Genomic DNA, 18,420 nt, shown 5'->3' with positions numbered 1-18,420 from the left:
CGGCAGCACATCACCTCTGGGTTGTGAGCGGGACTGTTGGCACAGATTAAGTCTGCCTCATCTCCCATCATCCATCTGTTTACACACTCTACCACTAACTTACAGCCCCCTCACACCCCCCAACTAACACTGCTGCTGCAACAAAAAACGGGGAGCAGTATTGCAGCTATCCAGCTATCCAGCCGTACAGTTTGGAGCCAAGTGCCAGCTTGGACGAGGAAAACAAAGAAGGAAACGGATCTAGTCGTCTACAAGATGCATCAGAATAGAGCGGAGCGGGACGTTTGTGGCCCGTCCAGCGTATTTTCTACGTAATAGACACAATCTTTTTCAAACTGTATTTTAATTTGTCTGCCATCATGAGGAAAATGCTACTGGAACATGTTAAGGACACCAAAAACATGTTTTTTGTTGGGGGTGGATTTTTCATGCCTGTGAAAACTCTTGTCTGCTCAGATGATCAAAATGCTTGCGTTGATCCTGAATGACTTTGGCTTTTCCAGTACTGATTCCCATTCACATCTCCTCAGAGGTGTGGCTGCTAAGAAAGCTGTCCTATTGGTCCTTCTCAGCAAGTACACATGCCTGTTTCACGTTAAAAAAATGTGTTTTGGCAAAGCTTTCCTCTTAACTCCATGCAGCAGAAACAGCAGTGCATCCAAACGCCTGCAGAGTTTGGACCAATCCATGACTCATGGCATTTCCTCTCCCTAAAATACATCCTTGTTGCACAAAAGACGGGAGTCTCTCCACAGTTTGACTGCTTATTACACAGTGATGGGACAAAAAGGAGTGGCGTCTTGCACACTTCAGATCCCCACAGCCGTTCAGGGTTGGGTCAACACGCCCAACGAGCAGGTCCAACTGCATTCAGTTTTCACTTCCATCTCCTCCTCAGGCTCTGCCTTCATCTTTTGGGTTTTCTTTTCTGGAAATACAATATGTTTTAGGCACTCAGATCATATTTCTCAACCTGCTGAAGCTCTGATATGCAGTTGGATTTGTTTGGTTTAGTCAGACCTATAATAGAGGCTGCATAGATTTTGAGGAGACTGAAATTCTTTCCCACATGGATTTGGGAGGGCTGTTCATAACATGTTTAAAGGTGTGGTGTCTGAAATTCACACTCTGAATGCTTCTTCACTCTTAACTCCCTTTTCCTCTTCTCACCCTTCGAAGGATCGCTTTAAGATGCATTCACACAATAAGGTCGGGATATTGTGAAATACTCAGTGGATGTCGTAAACACAGTGTTTGTTGCACTTCAGGATAGGGAGGGGATTGTATTGGGGTGATGGCCACACCTCATTTAGAGTTTTCCACATAATGGTCTCGCTGTGTTTAGTCTGTCCTTTTTCTCTTTGGGCAGAAACAGAAAAAACCTTTTCAGTGTGGCTTCAATTCCAACATTATGTGAGTATAAAAAGCTGGTTTTGCCAGTCATTCCAAGTCTCAAAGTGTCATCATCATACTTGAATCAAGAAACAGAACGACTGGCAGAGTTTGGGGCAGACCCAGGAGCCCCACCAGTGACAGACTGCTCCCACGAACATTACTTAAGGACCTCTGCACTCAGACGAAGTTAAGCAAACACAACACAGCTGCAGGCCGTTTACCAGATGTGAGAGGTACCAGGGTTTCCGGACAAACCGCTCATAGCCAACTACACCGCTTTACAACCACTGCAGGTGACTCCACTGACACCAAAGCTATGTCCGAATTCACACCCTAACCCCTACATAGTGCACTGTATAGTGCGTTCGCCATTTTGTAGTGCTGTCCGAATCTACAATTCCAATATTGAGTGCCTTAGAAATTTCCCAAAAGTTTCTGCAAAAAACCAGTGTGCATCAATGCTCACTAGATCGGCGAATATAGACCACAATGCATTGCGTTGGAACAATTTTTTCCAGAAAAAAAAGTATTTAAATGTATTTTTTTCAATAAATCATCATCGTTTTTATCTTCAGACAGTGGACTCATAAATAATCATCGCAAAATGCTCATGTTAATTAGATTTTTATTTTGCGAAATCGATGACGTCATATCTGCCGTGTAACCCTTGTGCTATCCTAGGCACTTTACCATTGGGAGTTGGGTCCTCTAGACCCACTAGACAGTGTGCTGAACCTTTTTTCTTCAATGATTTGTGATCTTCACTGGTGTCCATGAATTAGATGAAATCCTTCCACCTTTATCCACCTTTGTCATGGTAGGGATGACATGTCAATGTAAGGGTGGGGTCATCTAAGATAGCACAAGGGTTAAAAAAATTTTTTAGATTCTCCAGTCACTGCACGTTCTTACCTCAGAGACATCATAGAACCATCAGCATCCCCCAATTCCACCAGCACACCCCCAAGCTGATTTTCCAGAATCAGCTTCAGGAAGTGGCAGTGCATCAAATGGTATGACCCCTGACCTGAACCCCATAGAGCACATCACTGGAGGATCGTACCCCACCACCAAGTGACCCAGCAGAACTGAACAAAGGACTTTACGTCAGGACTTTACGTCAGAACATCATAAGGAGCATAAGACGTCTCTGTCAAGCTGTCATTGCAGTAAGTGGAGGAAAAACCTGCTATTGACACGGTCAATTTTTGTTATTTGGGGCGATCTTTATTATTATCCTAACTTCTGGGGAAATAAATATCAAGCTAATTAAAATGGTGTTACTTCTCAGTCATTATTAGTAATATCTAAGGGAACTTTTACGTATTTAAATAAAATTCAAACTAAATAGGAAAAGCACTCATGGGAGTGACAATGTCCCCAACTTATTGTGAGTAGAGTTTATGTTTAGCTTGATGTCTTTGGCAGAATGCAGCCTCACAAAAAGTAAACCAACAATTTTTTGTTAGTGCATGTTGGACTTGGATACCAAATGAATGTCTGCTTAACAAGCATAGGACCGGATGACAGAGCACAAAGATGAACAGATAAGAAACATTCTGGTGTCAAAATGCAGAAGAAGAGGAGGAATGTGCCTGCAGCCTCTTGAAAGCCTCTGCTAGCTCTGAAAACAAACTAATTATGTAAACTATGGACATGGTTAGTGCACCGATACACCCTGAATGATGCTTGTTGGGAGAATTTGTTAGAAACTCCCGTTTAAAAGTTTCTTTAACTTCTTTTCTTTTCCTGATAGAGTAACAAAGCAGAGTTTTGTTCAAACCAAAGATTTGAGTTATTTGAGCCTCTTGTTACCATAAGAGGAGCCTGAAGAATTCTTGACTCAGTGGTTTGTTTGGTCTCCACCACACATTTATGTTGAGTCTCCCTGTTCACATAAACAATACTTCATACATGTTTCTATGGAAGTGTTTGACTTTTTTGAACTGGATCGTCTATCAAGTAGCAGCTTCAGATAATCCATTTGACCTTTCCTGAGACTTCAGAGACATTTGTACGTGTAAAGTAAAACAAAAATGAATGAACTCATTTTTCTTAAACACCAAAACATCTAGCATGCTAAAATAGGAAAACTTTCTCCACCTTTTGTGCTTCAGGCAAACCGTCAGAAAGCAAATATCGCTGCAGGTTCACCTTTGTATTTTCCCTCCACACTTCGTTCGTCCTCACTCGTTTTCTCTCATGCAGCACATCTTAAGCTTTCATTAAGACAAGTCACTCAGTTCAGAAGGCACCCTTCACACACCGAGGCGACTCTTAGCGCTTCACAAAGACATGCAATTTGCAGCAGCCGTATGTGAGACTCAGCCGGCCACACCTCACATGCTTGACTTTCCGGCTCCCATTGAAATTCAATTGTTTTCACCTTTGCACAATAACTGACATTTATATTCATTACAGAGATCCTGTCCTGCTAATAGTCTGTTACACTACGTTCACCTCCTTTTTTTTATGAGGAACTGTTTGGACAGTAAGACATATTGGGTTTAAGGAAAGTCTGTTTTTAAAATTCATCTTCATGGTTTGATGTTCATGGTTTATTGAAATCATTAATATATATTTTATTTATTTTTCCTCTTTTTAATGTTACCATAACTGTTGTTGCTAGACGTTCACCTCAAAATTAAAGACTTACAATATATTTTGTATGGTATTAACTAACAATGATTTATCATAACATTACAAATCTGTAATATATGTGGCCTAAAGGTCAAAATCAATGTCAACCATATTTCTGAATATGATTTTACAACAGTTTCTTCCCCATCTCCCAGTTATGTTATAATACATCTTATATGCATATAAACTAGAATAAAGTCCCAGGCAGACCTCAGTGGGGCAGTGCCGAAGACCCACCCATGAAATTCGAGTCTGCTCAGAACACGTACCATGACTTCTTACATTTATCAATACCCACAGTACATTTCTGTATGCAGTTTACAGTTACAAGGCTAGAGAGATATTTCTGTTTGCAACATGTCATCGTTGACAGCCCCCTGAAAAAGTCTGTGTGAAGCTGCTTTTTAAATCAAGGAGTATTTTAACTGGCCAGGAGTCTGCTGAAAAAAGTCTGTTATGTTCGTCTTGAGTTTTTCAGTAAATGTGCTTCGTTAAAGTTCTAATTTCATTTTAGACAGAAGATAAAAACCATAAATAATAGAAACGATTAACAATGATCAAATAACAAATAAAAGGATTTTACTGAAAACAGCAGAAAACTTTTTTTTTGTCTTTTTGTGTAGCTGTTTGTGTTTTTGTACAAGGAGAATATGGTTGCTCCCACCTTTGAACAGGAAGCCAATGAAAAGAAAGCCAAACCTCCACACATGCAGGGCAGCAATCCTGCTCATGTCAGAAGGGAAGAATGTCGGAGCAACAAATATCTGTTAAAGAAGACACACTTGGAACAGTAAAGCTTGACATTACAAGATGTGATTCAAACAAACAGCAGACAAGTTGCTCCGTTTGTCATAACTAAGGAACTTTTAGAAAAATCTCCTTTTTTTCCCCTTGAGCACTCATTTGACCCCCCCCCCCCTTCCTCATCCCTCGATTGCTGTCAACAACATTCCTTCATCCTGAGATTTTCCGCTCTGTAGCAAAAGAAGGACAAAGGGGAAAAGAGTGAAAGAGGAAACTCTGAATGTTACGTTTTGATGGTTCATCACGGACAGGAACCACAGGGCAGTTTTCATCAGTCTGTGGCCATGGTTACAGCGGTTGTCAATAAAAAAGTCATGGTTTGAGGAATCCCCAGTGAGTCATCAGCCACTCTCCCTGAGCAACAAAGCCGTGGGACCCCAAACACAACCCAGGAAGAACAGGCTGGGACAGGAGGAGGAGGAGGAGGAGGAGGAGAAGAGGGGGAAGACTAGAAAAGAGGCAGAGATTATGTGGAGGCTTGTCAGGGGTGTGGACATAAGAACAGGGCAGGGTACAAGAGGGTGAAGCGGTTGGTGCTGCTGTTTGTACATTTGGAGTCCAAGCCTGAAATTAGTTCCAGCAGAAGGAATTAGACTTGAGGAGAACCACGTCCGTCTGACAGTAAGTCCTCCTTCTTTGAATGATGCTTTTTCCTTTTCTTGTTCAGTTTATTCTGCAGCTTTAAAATAAACTTTAAGTATAAATGCAGAAAGCTCTGATTCAGACTTTTGGGGTTTAACTTGATATAAAAATAGGCTTTTATATAAAAATATATATATCTACAAATAATTAAATTTGCTTAAAGCATAAAGACAGATTTAAACCCAGCTTGGATTTTCTATAAATTCCAATAAAAGAAGAAAAAATGACAAAAATAAAAAAAATCATTTTTTTGTTGTCTCTTTGAATCTTTTGGAAGTTTTGAAAGATATTTGATTGAATAGTTTTTCATTATTGCTCTGCGCCTCATGTCAAATGAAGCAATAGGGTGTATGCCTGTGAGAACCCAACCCTGAACCACTCCTTTACAGAGGAGACATTCCTCCACTGTCAGCGAGGCCTCAGTGTGTCTGAAGCAGCTCTGGGGATTTGTTAAAGCTGAAGAAATTGACTGAAAATAAGAAAAGCACAAATTTGACGAGTTTTAGAAATGTTTAAGTGCTGTTTTGTGAGAAAAAGAAAAAATCAAGTTGCATGTTTTCTGTTGCATGAAGGAGGGGCGGGTTTTCATCAGACAAGCCCAAACTCATCTAGCTTTGATGAAGCTCACTCCTCCCTGAGAGTCCACAAACTGGACGTGCCGCTGAGTGATTGATGGCCCAGATTAGCCTGAGCTCTCCTCACCCATGAGTTAGATGTGTCGGTAGCTGCTATGTAGGAGTAGGCATGCAATCAAAATAAAACAATTTTCTTGTTTATCCAGAACAGTCATCATGCTCTTCCTTATCGGCATCTTCATCCTTCACATCTCAGCCATCGTGCTGCTCCTGGTGGCTACCATTGACAATGTAAGTGACAGGAGTTTGGCGTGTGGCTTTCTGCCATCTCTCATTTCCTCCTGAGTTGGTGGTTTGTGACATGATGGAATTCTCCTCAGGCCTGGTGGGTAACAGACACCATGCGCACTGATGTGTGGGGTCGGTGGCTGAAGATCAATGGAGTTTGGAACCTCACAGACCTCCCCACAGGGACAGACTACCCACAAGGTAAGCAAAACGTCTTTATTTATATTTGTATGTGATCATTTATGATTACAGTAGGAAATGTAAAAAGGTGGACGAAGAAACTTTTTCCCTCTTAGTGTCTTTTTATCTTTATTTTAGCTTAAATTTGAGCTCTTTCTGCAACTGTTTGATTGATTTCCCAAGAATGTTCCTCATCATATCATAAAGTTAATATTTTCATCAAATACAGTTGAGCTGATTGTAGTTTTTCCAACACGAGTGACAAATGTGGATGATTCAGACACAGCAGTGTGCAGTGTCTCTGCTGTTCACAGTATATTGTTTGTAAGATTTTATTCATTCATTTGTGTACATTTTTTTCTTCCTTTTCTTTTCTTTCTTTGCAATTGTGGTTTTGAATTGTTTTTTGTTTTTCTTATTTTGAAAAATGTATAAATAAATCACACATAAAAAAAGCAGTGAATGTGCTCTCTGGCTCCCCCTGCAGACTACCTCCATGCAGTGCAGGCCACCTCTGTACTGGCATGCATTTTCTCCTTCATCGCCGCATTTGTGTTTTTGGCTCAGCTCTTCACCCTCCCAAAGGGCCAAAGGTTTACCATTACCGGTGCATTTCAGTTGCTGGCCTGTGAGTATTTCTTTGATGGCGTTCCTCTTACTCTGGTGACCCTCCCTGATTCTGATGAGGGGTTTCTTTCCTCAGGCGTGTTCATCATGATCGCAGCTTCCATCTACACAAACCGTTTCCATGTCAACGAGAGTCAGGGCAGCTACGGCCACAGCTACATCCTGGCATGGATCGCCTTTGGCCTGTCATTCGTCTCCTCCATAACTTACTTTGTGCTACGTAAGAAGTCAGCGTGAGGAGGAGCAAAGACCAGCTGATCATCTGGTGCTGTCTGTCTGACTGGGCCTTTGCTCAGACAGTAAAGGTTTTGGACTCTAGACTGTTGTGAACGCCGTCAATGAATCACAGATGTATTCGATTCCACAGTCGAATCTTTTCATTGTATCCAAGGAATGATTTCTTGCCAATTAAATGAAAAACAACTATTTTTTCTACTATTATAAAGAAAGTTGATAACACTTTATTATAAGGACTTGTTTGAAATAGTTCATTTATTTATTTGCCCAGTCTTTTTTTTTTTATAAATTAGTTTTAGCAAAACCCACCTTCACATGTGATAAACACAAGTCCTCTAGGAGCAAACAATGCAGACATGAGTGTAAAACCCTCATAATATTGTGTTATCTTTCAAATGAGTCAATATTATAAGAAAATAGTGGAAAATTAAAGTCATTTTTATTGTATTATTGTTAAATATGTGGAGTCAGGTTGAAACAGGGTGTGACTTTCAGTTTGTGTTTTTTTTTTTTGTATAAATTTATCACAAATAAAATGCTTTCTTGTGTCTAATGTGTTGTCTCGGTAAATGTGCGTGTGTGTGTGTGTGTTTATACATCTGTCTATGCTCCTGCATAGATGATTGATTGCTTCAAAACCTTAATAAAAATAAAATTAAATGAAGTGAATAAAAAAGTTCAAATAAACAAAGTGCTCAAAAAAAGAAGTGGGTAGAAGAAAATCAGGTTAAATGCCACCCCAATCTATTTCATGCATACATTTTTAAAAAAAACATAAATCATTTTCTCACATAAATACAAAAGAATTAAAGAAAAAAAACAAGATAAGCATCAAGATACCAAAATAACTCCACAGGTCATGAATGTTCCATGATTTTGAGTTTTAGTTTTTATTAAATTGTGTAACATTTTGACACATTTTGATACTTTTCTGTTCTTGTGTAACCTCACAGCACAGACAGAAACTTTTTTGTGTTGTTCTCCCATTTTTCTTTCTTTGTAAATATTTTCCTTCTCTTTCCTGAATCAGTTTCATGGTGAATAATTTTGTCATGAATCAATGCAAGTGACAGTTTATCATGACTGAAACAATTTAACCCCCACCCCTTCACTTCCCATGGTGGCACAGGGGCTTCCCTACAACAACAAATAATCCAAAGAAGGGACAATGTGTTAGACACACCAAATTAATAACAGTAATTGACTGTGAAACAAAACAAAAAAACATGTCAAGAGAAGATGCTGAACATTTCCTGGCGCTCAGATCTTTGCGATAACAATTTGTTGGCTGCTGTAAGTCCTGCCAGCAGCAGTTGTGGCTTGTTGCACTCTAGCTGAGAGTCACCGTTGAGAAGTAACACAATATGATCACATGGAATGCTTTTAACTTTCGATATTCAACTCCAAAACTCGAGGACAGGGGGACATCATTTGTTCACAATTAACAATTCTGGGTCTTAACTTAAAGTGTATAAGCTGTTGATTTGAAATTCCACTTAGGTATTTCATTGTCGTCTCTCCTCCAGGTGGTAAACACCAGCAAATATTCCTGTGGACCGGACATCAATTTAGAATAAAGTGCCGGTACAAGTCTACTGGAGGGGTGAGAGTTTAACCCTTGTGCTATCTTAGATGACCCCACCCTTACATTGACGTGTTCTCCATACCATGACAAAGGTGGATAAAGGTGGAAAGATTTCATGTAATCCATGGACACCAGTGAAGATCACAAATCATTGAAGAAAAAAGGTTCAGAGCACTGTCTAGTGCAGTGTTTTTCAACCAGTGTGCCGCGGCACACTAGTGTGCCGTGGGAGATGGTCAAGTGTGCCGTGGAAAATTGCCCTCATTAACTGATCTAAAAACATTAACCATCTCCAGGAAATCAGCTCTTTGTTCATCCAAACAGGTCCTGATAAAACACTGAGTAGTTAGGAATATGAAAGATCATAAAATACTTATTTCTTTGTGTTTAACTGATTCTATTAAAGACATTTTGATAAGAATGACGGCACCGCGATTTACCTGCAGCTATAACTGTTTTCTGAAAAGTCCCGCAGCTTTTACTGTCTCCACGACTCCACCAATCATTCTTGAAGGCTTAATCACATGTCATCAGTCTGACCAATCAGAAGTGTTTAAAGTCTAAACTTCCTTGTTCCAATTTAGCTCATAACTCACTCATTTCCAACAAAAACACCAGCTAAAGCTCGTCTTTAGCGGTGTAGCTTTCCACAGAATCCGGTATCAGACCGTGGAACAAGTGAACAAAACCATGAAACTCAGAGACGCAAGTGTTTCTGCCGTTTTCTCGCCGTATTCACACTACATCTCCCATGATGCATTGGCTTAAAGGGACAGCGCCTTAGCGTACAATGAGTCGTCCTTGTTACACGGATTGAAACCACAACGAACGAACAGTTTGTATGTAACTTAACTTTTATTACATCTTTTAGAAAAAACATCTGCAACTTCCTGCTTTTTATGCCACAATTATCACAAAAATGCACGTCAGATTGCCGGGGGGGGGGGGGGGGGGGGCTGTAGATCAAAACAGACTATGAGTTTCTGCTTCTTTTTTTGGGGGGGGGGGGGTGCTGGTGTGCCGCGGGATTTTTGTCAAGGTTAAAGTGTGCCGTGGCTCAAAAAAGGTTGAAAAACACTGGTCTACTGGGTCCAGATGACCCAACTCCCAACGGTAAAGTGCCTAGGATAGCACAAGGGTTATTTAGTCTATGCATGGGTGAAGAGGAGGTTTAGACCTTAGTGATAGCTAACTGTATATGACATAAGCAAATCAATCTGAGCAAAGCAAAGAGCCGGCTTAAGTGTTGAAAACTAAGCATTCCTACATTATTACACAACTGAAACAGGTTGTGTATGTTCTGCAGAAGTGTATTTAGAATTAGTCTTATGGCTCATTTCTGTAACATGCGTAGTGGCTGTAGGGTGGTTTGTAGGTGTCTCCCCCACAGGTGAGGTAGGGCCGTGCTACCACACAATATAATATATTTGTAAAGATGCAAAAAAAAAGAGAATTAAAAACAACACAAGAAAATCTCTGAGTAAAGCACACACAAACGTGACACAGTCCAGGCTCTGAGGCCAGAATGGCTCCTCATTGTGACAAACTGATGAGGCGTTTGAAGCGTAACAGCCCTTCAATCACTCACATCGTTTGACTGCAGAGTGTGACAGAAAGGCAACTGGCAGGAATCTTCAAGCATGACTGTACTGTGTAAATATGAATTATGTTTCCCATGATGCTGTTTCCTTTTTGCCAATAATAACATTTGCATCCAGTTATTTCTGAGCAGCTCTACGATATAAGAATGAACACGGATCTTAAAGGAGCCTTTGAAAGTTTGGATCAGAGAGGTTTTCGGACCGAATCCGGAGATCAGAGTGGGCTGTATTCCTCGCCCTGATTGGGGTGGTTCTGTCCGGGCAGAGTCAGGTGCATAGAACGGGGGGGTGCGTGCAGAAGAGACGGGGAGTGCAGGGACATGCGGTGGAATGGAGATGGGGGTGCTTGGTGGGTTGGAGGAGGAGGGAAGGACTTGGAGTGCATTAGCCTTCGAGGGGAGGGCGGGGACCCCTCCGATGGTGGCTCATAATAAGGAGACAGGTGGGAGATCAGAGGGGCAGACAGGGTTGGGGCGAGGGCTGGGTTTGGAGGGGTGTAGTAGGGGGGCAGGATTCCCACAAAGTTGAAGCTGCAGGGGTTGAGGCTGGAGCTCCGCCTGGGACCCACCATCAGGACCTTCTTAGTGTAGTTGTTGAGGGTGGAGACTCCGGCCGACATGCAGACAGTGAAGGCAACCCAGGCCACACTGAGGAAGAGGAGCAAGTGATGAAGACAGGTGGGGTGCATAAATGATAAAATTAGTTCGTTAAGCAAGATGGAGGCTTTTTTCTTCTCAAGCTGCCAATAAAGTTTTAATAAAAGTCAAACAATCCTTCCAAAAGGATCTTTAAGGAATTCATAAAGACTAATCCCTGACACTAATGTGTGTTCTTCAGATATTTTGAGCTTTTTCTTTTATAATTCACAAAAAATAGCAATGTTGAGGTTAAAATGAGGCCAAACTCTTAAAAATTTAAAATAAAATATACAGCAAACCTGTGTTCTCATTTAATCTTTCTGTTGCTTAAAGAAGTTTTCAATCACTTATTACAATCTTTAAATTATTGATTAATAAGTGTTTTTTATCCTCATTTTAGTTGCTGAAGTGTCAGTTCTTAGTGATTTCAGTGAAATGAAAACACAGAAATAAGACACAGCGAGCCCTCTAAACTGATAAGTTCAGCACCAAGATTGAAAACAATTTTTTCAAAAACTTTGTGCTCTTTAGCAGAGTGGCTCCAAAAGGTTTTTATGTGATTTTATATATCATTTTTTTATTTTAATATAAGGGAAAATTGGTGTTTAATATTTAAATGGATTGTTTTTCAGTTTGTTTCTTCAGCAAAGTTAAAAAATATTTCAACCTTCAACATCCGGTCGGAGGATTTTCCCTCACCTGTGTATGTGTGGGTCTTTTGCAGCAGATTAAAGCTTTGCACTCTCTGACACACCAGCCAGACTATAATGAATAATAATGTTTCCCCCAACAGATTTAAGCCCCTCATCTGTCTAACCTCATTTTAAAGAAGACAGAGTCATTGGAATTTTGGCTTTAACCTTCAGAATGAGGGCAAAAGGAAAATAGTTAAACCCATAAAGATATTTTTTTTCTTATTTCTGAAGCTTTATAGTCAGTAACGTCATTCAAAAGCATGGTAAGAGTACATTAACATGCATTATGTAAAATTTTTAGTAAACAATTTAGAAGCTACAAATGTTCTCGTTTGTCACATATAATGTGATATTATAATAACCACAAACTTTAGCTTTGATAAAGTAAGACCTTCAGTTATTCTGAATACAAAAGTAGTAAAGCTTAATAGATCAAAAAAGTATCATTAGTTTGTTATTTCTATAAAACAAAGTGTCTTTTTTATGTAAAAAATATAGCAATGTGGCAATTGTAAACATGAGTTGCTAAGGAAAGAGCATAGCAAAAAAACTGTACATCCATCAGAAATCAATAAAAAACTTCAAAAAATAAAAATAAAAATTCATGAAAAAAAAAATTCAAAACCACCTTTTCGAGTCAAAATCTGACTGACCTTTTAATAAAGTGCGCTGTCAATCAAAGAAACACAATTGGATTTCTAATAAAACCACATTAGCTGATTTAACACACGTACTATATTTGAGTATAATTGTGAGTTTTTTAACATGAGAGTCAATAAGAAATTGCTCCTTTTTGATACCAGCCCCCAGTGGTCATTTGAGGAACTGCAACATTTTTAATGTGAGGGTTTAGCTCCACATAAAGTTGTTGTAAACCTAACTGAGAGACCCAAATGACTGTGATGAATATGAACTGAGACACACTCTTTTTATAAATCTCAGAAAACCAAATGACTTGACATGAATACGAGTGAAATATTAAATTCTAAAATACTCACTAGAAAGCCCAGGAATAGCCATAGCTATGAGGTTTGAAGTTTTCCGGCCCCATTGTGACGGTGGTCTGAAACACCTGCATGTACATCATGTGACCCACCATTCCAAGCAAACCTATAAAAGAAACATAAAAAAAATATGTGTTATTCAGAAAAAGCTGCTCAAATCTTTCTGAAGAAAAGAAACGGAGTACCTCCCAGGACTGTGAAGATGGCGGCAAACGCGTTGAGCAGCTGGCCCCAGCGCAGCGTGGACGGGAACCAGGCCTTGATGCACAGCTGCACAGACAGCAGCATGCAGCTGATGACCAGCAGGCCGATGTACATAAGCTCCAGCGACAGCGACAGCCACATGATTGCTGTGGAGGAAAGGCAATGCTGAATGTCATGACTCCATGAAAGAATAGACTTCAAATGCGCAAACACTAAAAAATACCAACCTTTTTCTGATCCTGGAGGCAACGTATAAAACTCCCGACACTTCTCCTCTGAAAAAAACAAAAATCATTTTTAATATTGTCAATATGTAGTAAAAATGGGGTAATGTGTCCATATATTAGTACAGTGAAGTTCCTGGATATTTTTCTCCTTCCACAGCATAATCAGACTTTAAAAACTATCCAGCAGCTCGTGTATTTGTGTTTTTAATCAAATTTGATGCTACGACCTAATTATCCAGCAATAAGACTGAAGGGAGTTGGCACAAAGACCTGCCAACTGCCTGGAGTAACCTCACAGGAGATTATAGGATTTGTTTGGCACAGATCTGGAAGGACGGAGGTTTAAAGCAATATATTAGCTGGAGTATTTAGCATTTATTTTTTATCTATTTCATTGGTATTTGACAAACAAATCTGTGTGTGCGGCAAACACACATTAGAAATGCTACAAAGATAAATAAAAGTTGGGAAAAATGAAAGCAGTTTTGAGTCAGTTAAGCTTCTTTGTGGCCTGATTACCAAACTGTTTACATGATAGCTCCAATAATCTCTTATGGCCATGGTTTAACCAACATCTGAGCTTTAAGATAACAGCTGCTTATGGTGAGAGCACAAGCAGATGGGAAAAAAAGTGACTGGCCTGCATTTTACAGAAACAAACTTTGTGCTATTATGGTGTTTTTTTTTGCTAAGGTGATGTTATTTAATTTAGGTAATTTCAAAGTCAATTTGTCTTTCATAAATAGAAATTTAATCTAAATGTGATGTGTGGAAAAGCGTCTTTACTCCTAAGAATTTACAAGTGACACTACTAGAATTTAAAATTTGATCAAATAGTGATCTATAAGCATTTTTTTCTGTGATCCAGGTGTGAAACCACCTTCAGTTTTGTATGACGTTTTCCATTTTTCACACATCCACAAAGGAATTTTGGCCAGCTCCTCTGTACGCTGTTCCTACTTGTTTCGCCATTCCTGTACCAGAGATTTAGCTGATCAAGCTCTCTTTAAAGCTGCAGGACCTTTGAGAATTTGCTTTGGTTATTGCAATATTTTACAGTTAATTTCCCAACACCCTTTTTCAAACGCCTGGGAACAGCATCTTCTTGTGAGACCAAATTTCAGAAAATCCCACCACTCACATGATTGACGCTAATATGCCCTTTGATGTTTCAACCAAATGACGTCAACCTATTTCTTTTATAACAAATTATATAATCAATTTAAGTCGTTATTTTGGCTCTAAGGATGCACCTTGGGGCTTGTAGAGCAGGGTTCACCAACCTTTTTGAGACCGAGGGCTATTTCATGGGCACCAAGTGGTATGAAGGGCGCCACTAAAAACCTCCTACCCCCCCCCAAAAAAAAACCAACACAATTTGAGGACTTCCTTTTGTGCCCTATTTTTATTTGCTCATTTTACACACAAAAACATGCATGAATTTTCTAGACTCGTATTACAGGGGGGGGTCAAACTCAGTTGCAGAGGGAGCCTAATTTCAAAACAGACTTTAGGTTGCAGCCGAACAAGATAAATATTTATTGAACACACTAAAGCTAAACTTTTAAACCTTTAGAACTTTAACTTAATTTTAACTTTTTAAACATAAATGTAAATAAAAACAGACAGGAATATTAATCCTCACATTAATGGATTACTCAACCACCTCAACCTATTCTCAAAATCTTTACATTACATGAATCATAAGAATGTCCAGAAATTGTGTAATTTATTTGATCTATTTAAACTTTTGTAATAGACCCTTACTTTTAGTGATTATTTTTTAAGTTATATTTGTTTACATATTTGGGTTTTCTTTGTCTACCTTTATCTCAGAATTGATATTGTTGTCATTGACAGACATGCCGTGGTTGTTTGTTGAATATTTGCTTTAATAAAAAAATGGGTGCATTCCCTGTGGGCGCCACAAGGGGTGCTCGCGGGCGCACTGCCGCCCGCGAGCACAGGGTTGGTGACCCCTGTTGTAGAGTATGACCTTATTTTTTAGCTAAATAATTTTGCTTTATTTCCCTTATAAGCAAGTTTGCTTTATAGTTGCGAAGATTTTAGATTTCTAGAACTTTATCATGTTTGTGCGCCTTGTACTACAAATAAATCTAAAGGAGAAAGATGTTCCAATTTTCACAACAGATAAATATAGATAAAAACATCCTGCAAACTGTAGTTCAACCTTATTTTTAGCCCTTAAAGTTGCAGAATGATACAAAACACTAAATCCTGTTAACGTTTTTCTCTTCGGGCTTTAATCCATTATTGAGTCCTGCTGCTTGAAATCTGTGCAGCCGAACACACTGATGATAATCCTCTTAGGGCCAAACACATACAGACGCTCACAATCAGACATGTACAGCTACAAGCAAAAACACAGGAGTCTGCATCATCCTTCCTGTCCTCCATCTCATTGCTTTGGCTCTGTTCAGCCCTCGTAGTGATGAGCATGAAGATGAGCTCCCTAATAGAGATGCTTCATTCATCATGGAGGCACTGCAGTATTTACATTTGACCACCTGCTGTGCTTAGTTTGCTTTGAACCAGAGCTCTTCCGTTCATTTTTAAGCATAAAGCCTTTCAGGGGAACGCTTCTGTGCTTTTGTCAGAAAAGGACTCCCTTTGCTTGAACTTCAATCGTGACTGTTCTCCTTCTCTGCCTCACCTCCTCCGTCTGCATAGATGTTCTCCTCACAGATGAAAAACAGCCCCGTGTGGAAGGTGGGGAAGACGAAGCGGTCGTCCCCGGTCTCCCAGAAGAACTGGACGTTGGAGTAGTTGTTCAGGCCGGGGACGGGGATGCAGTTGGTGTGCTTGGTGGCCGAGCAGAGCGGCTTTGGCACCTTCTGTTTACCCGAGCACCAGAAGGAGGACACAAGAGCCAAGGTGCTCAGGAGGAGAGACAAAACCGTCTGGAAGAAGGAAAGGGAAGGAGAACGCATCTTCTGCAGGAAAGTCATCATGGAGGCTGGTAGGAGAGGGAAAAAAGACATGTTTCTTTCATTTTGACAGAAACAGGCTTGTAGCTTAGGTTGCTGGTTTTAGTTTCCAAGGAGAATCTGACAAACTGAAGCAGAGCCAGATGACATGTTGAAGGAAAATAAATAAATAAAAAACAGAAAAAGGCACAGTTGGTGGGTAGACAGAATAAAAGAAAAAGGCTAAAACTTACAAGATTGTCTTTTTTTGTAACAGTCTTCACACTCCTCTTCAAGTCAAGAGTAGAAGGCAAACAAATAAATCTGCTGTCCGCGCCCGCTTTCCCTCCACATCGGACAGCGAGAGTGACGGCGAGTCACACTGACCTCTGCGAGCCGTGACCATCACTCTTTATGAGCCAATCTCCCAGATAGAAACAAGTGTGAGGATATCACACACCAACACACACACACACAACCTCCTATTTAATCCAGCCTTACAAATCCAAAACAGACGGTTCTGTTTTCATTTTGATTCCTAGACTCAATCTGGTCCCTTTCATTCACAGCCTCCTCCCAATCCGCATAAAAACACGGTGATACTTCATATCCTGCAAAAGTGTGTGGCATAGTTTCAATGCGACCTTGACACAGTAAACAAAAGCAGTCCGCAGAAAAACAAGTCCAACTGCTGATGTGTGAGACTGGACAATGTGAGGTCTGGGTTTTGGAGAAGACCACCATTTATGGCTGTTATTTCCACCACACAACTTACAGCTTTGCCAAGGCCTCACTTTTCTTTCTGCAAACATTCAGTATAGACCAAAAGTTTGGACACACCTTCTCATTCAAATGAATGGGGACGGTGTGTCCTAAATTTTTGGTCTGTACTGTACTTCCTGTTTGCTGAACCGCAAAAGAATTTGACAAGTTTTAAAACAACAACAGCGCTGGTTTTCAGGCACTTGGACTGTTAAAAGTCAAGCAAGCCTACAGGAAGTGGAATTATGTGTTAATTCACCAGCAGTAAAGTGAGATTCCAAATCGTCTTTAATGTGTGTGAGGAACCCTAAAGACCCACTCTGATGAACAGCAGTAATGTTAGGTTGGGGGAGTCGAGGGCTGCAAGCTAGCGGGAAGTGTAAACAAAGGGATGATGGGAAGTGGGGGCAGGCTTACTCCATGCCAACAGTCCAAAGCTAGGCTATTAGGATAATTTAACAGTTTGTTTTTATAAAACTCTTTAGATTTTGATATTTTGAAGGATATCAATACCACAACTCAGAGGTGAATTTCTAATGAACTATTGCCACTCTGCAGAAACGACACAGGTTTTTTATTTTGACTAAAAGTTGCAAAATCATAATTAGAGACCACTGGGAACACTTTGAAAATAGATGAAATGATAATCGGAGTGGACTTCAGTTTGACTCTGCAGGTCAAAATTGATTTTTATACCAGAATAAGTGGAAGCAGTTTTTTTTTTGTTATCAACAGAAAGAAGGGGAAGTTTGTTTGTGCCTTTTCACAGAAGACAACTTTGTAAACTGGTATCCAGAATGTCACAAATGTTTTCTTATTAGGAAGATTTTAACTGACCAGGAGTCTGCTGGAAAAGATCTAGTCTGTGTTTTGCTGTTTGTAACAAATCAACGTAGTTGAACCCAGTGATTCATAAAAAATACGTTTTATGGTGATGGTTAGTCCGCTATATTTCCCTAAAGCCACATTTCATTAAAAAATTAATTAAATAAAACAAATTGTCTTTTGATAAGTGATCCTAACATAAAAACTCAGCAATCTAAGTCATGCTAACTGTGCCTCTAAACAATACCTGTTTACAAATGGTTCTTCTGATTTTCTGATGGAGTCTACAAATGAGCTGTGAGCTATTTCAAAAACAGACATTACCAACATAGGTTCAAACCCCGAAAAAAGCAATCAATCAGGATAGACCTGAATCAGTGTGGGCAGGGACAAGGGGCAGAAACCAGAGAAGCCAGCACCTTTTTGTTTAAATCAAAAATATTAGCTAATTATGTTTACAAAAAAGTGCTATTGTGAAAAGATTTTTTTAAGTAGAATGTTATGGTCTTTTTTTAGGGTTCCTTTTAAGTAAAGTATATACATTTTTGGGTGAATTCAGACTGG

The 18,420-nt window shown here is 39.8% G+C and overlaps 2 protein-coding genes across 3 annotated transcripts; one reads left to right on the top strand and one right to left on the bottom strand.

Moving 5' to 3' along the window:
* Positions 1–5,309: 5,309 nt before the first annotated feature.
* emp1 (epithelial membrane protein 1) lies at positions 5,310–7,941 on the top strand. The gene is made up of 5 exons (XM_004071809.4): positions 5,310–5,460; positions 6,263–6,347; positions 6,437–6,545; positions 7,012–7,152; positions 7,228–7,941. Exons 2-5 carry the CDS (start codon positions 6,273–6,275, stop codon positions 7,386–7,388), a joined length of 486 nt encoding a protein of 161 aa, XP_004071857.1. The 5' UTR covers positions 5,310–5,460; positions 6,263–6,272; the 3' UTR covers positions 7,389–7,941.
* Positions 7,942–10,054: 2,113 nt separating this feature from the next.
* On the bottom strand, positions 10,055–17,427 carry gsg1 (germ cell associated 1). 2 transcript variants are annotated; one of them, XM_023957979.1, is made up of 6 exons: positions 16,524–17,427; positions 16,017–16,319; positions 13,343–13,390; positions 13,097–13,261; positions 12,906–13,017; positions 10,055–11,221 (listed from the first exon to the last, which is right to left on the bottom strand). In XM_023957979.1, exons 2-6 carry the CDS (start codon positions 16,312–16,314, stop codon positions 10,789–10,791), a joined length of 1,056 nt encoding a protein of 351 aa, XP_023813747.1. In that variant the 5' UTR covers positions 16,315–16,319; positions 16,524–17,427; the 3' UTR covers positions 10,055–10,788. The 2 variants fall into 2 exon arrangements, with proteins under 2 accessions (XP_023813747.1, XP_023813746.1); XM_023957978.1 differs by lacking the exon at positions 16,524–17,427 and having other exon boundaries at positions 16,017–16,513.
* Positions 17,428–18,420: the final 993 nt, after the last annotated feature.

This window comes from Oryzias latipes, chromosome 8 (genome assembly GCF_002234675.1).
Source record: "Oryzias latipes chromosome 8, ASM223467v1".
NCBI classification, from domain to species: Eukaryota; Metazoa; Chordata; class Actinopteri; order Beloniformes; family Adrianichthyidae; genus Oryzias; species Oryzias latipes.
This window is presented reverse-complemented; position numbering and strand designations above follow the sequence as displayed.

Bases quoted from the DNA above. Each gene is read 5' to 3' on its own strand.
- emp1 (XM_004071809.4), top strand. From the start codon at position 6,273: ATGCTCTTCCTTATCGGCATCTTCATCCTTCACATCTCAGCCATCGTG. The intron at 6,348-6,436 runs GTAAGTGACAGG...AATTCTCCTCAG, and splicing joins TGGTGGCTACCATTGACAAT to GCCTGGTGGGTAACAGACAC. The intron at 7,153-7,227 runs GTGAGTATTTCT...TTCTTTCCTCAG, and splicing joins TGCATTTCAGTTGCTGGCCT to GCGTGTTCATCATGATCGCA.
- gsg1 (XM_023957978.1), bottom strand. From the start codon at position 16,344: ATGTCTTTTTTCCCTCTCCTACCAGCCTCCATGATGACTTTCCTGCAG. The intron at 13,391-16,016 runs GTGAGGCAGAGA...TGTTTTTTTCAG, and splicing joins CATCTATGCAGACGGAGGAG to AGGAGAAGTGTCGGGAGTTT. The intron at 13,018-13,096 runs GTACTCCGTTTC...TTTCTTTTATAG, and splicing joins CATCTTCACAGTCCTGGGAG to GTTTGCTTGGAATGGTGGGT.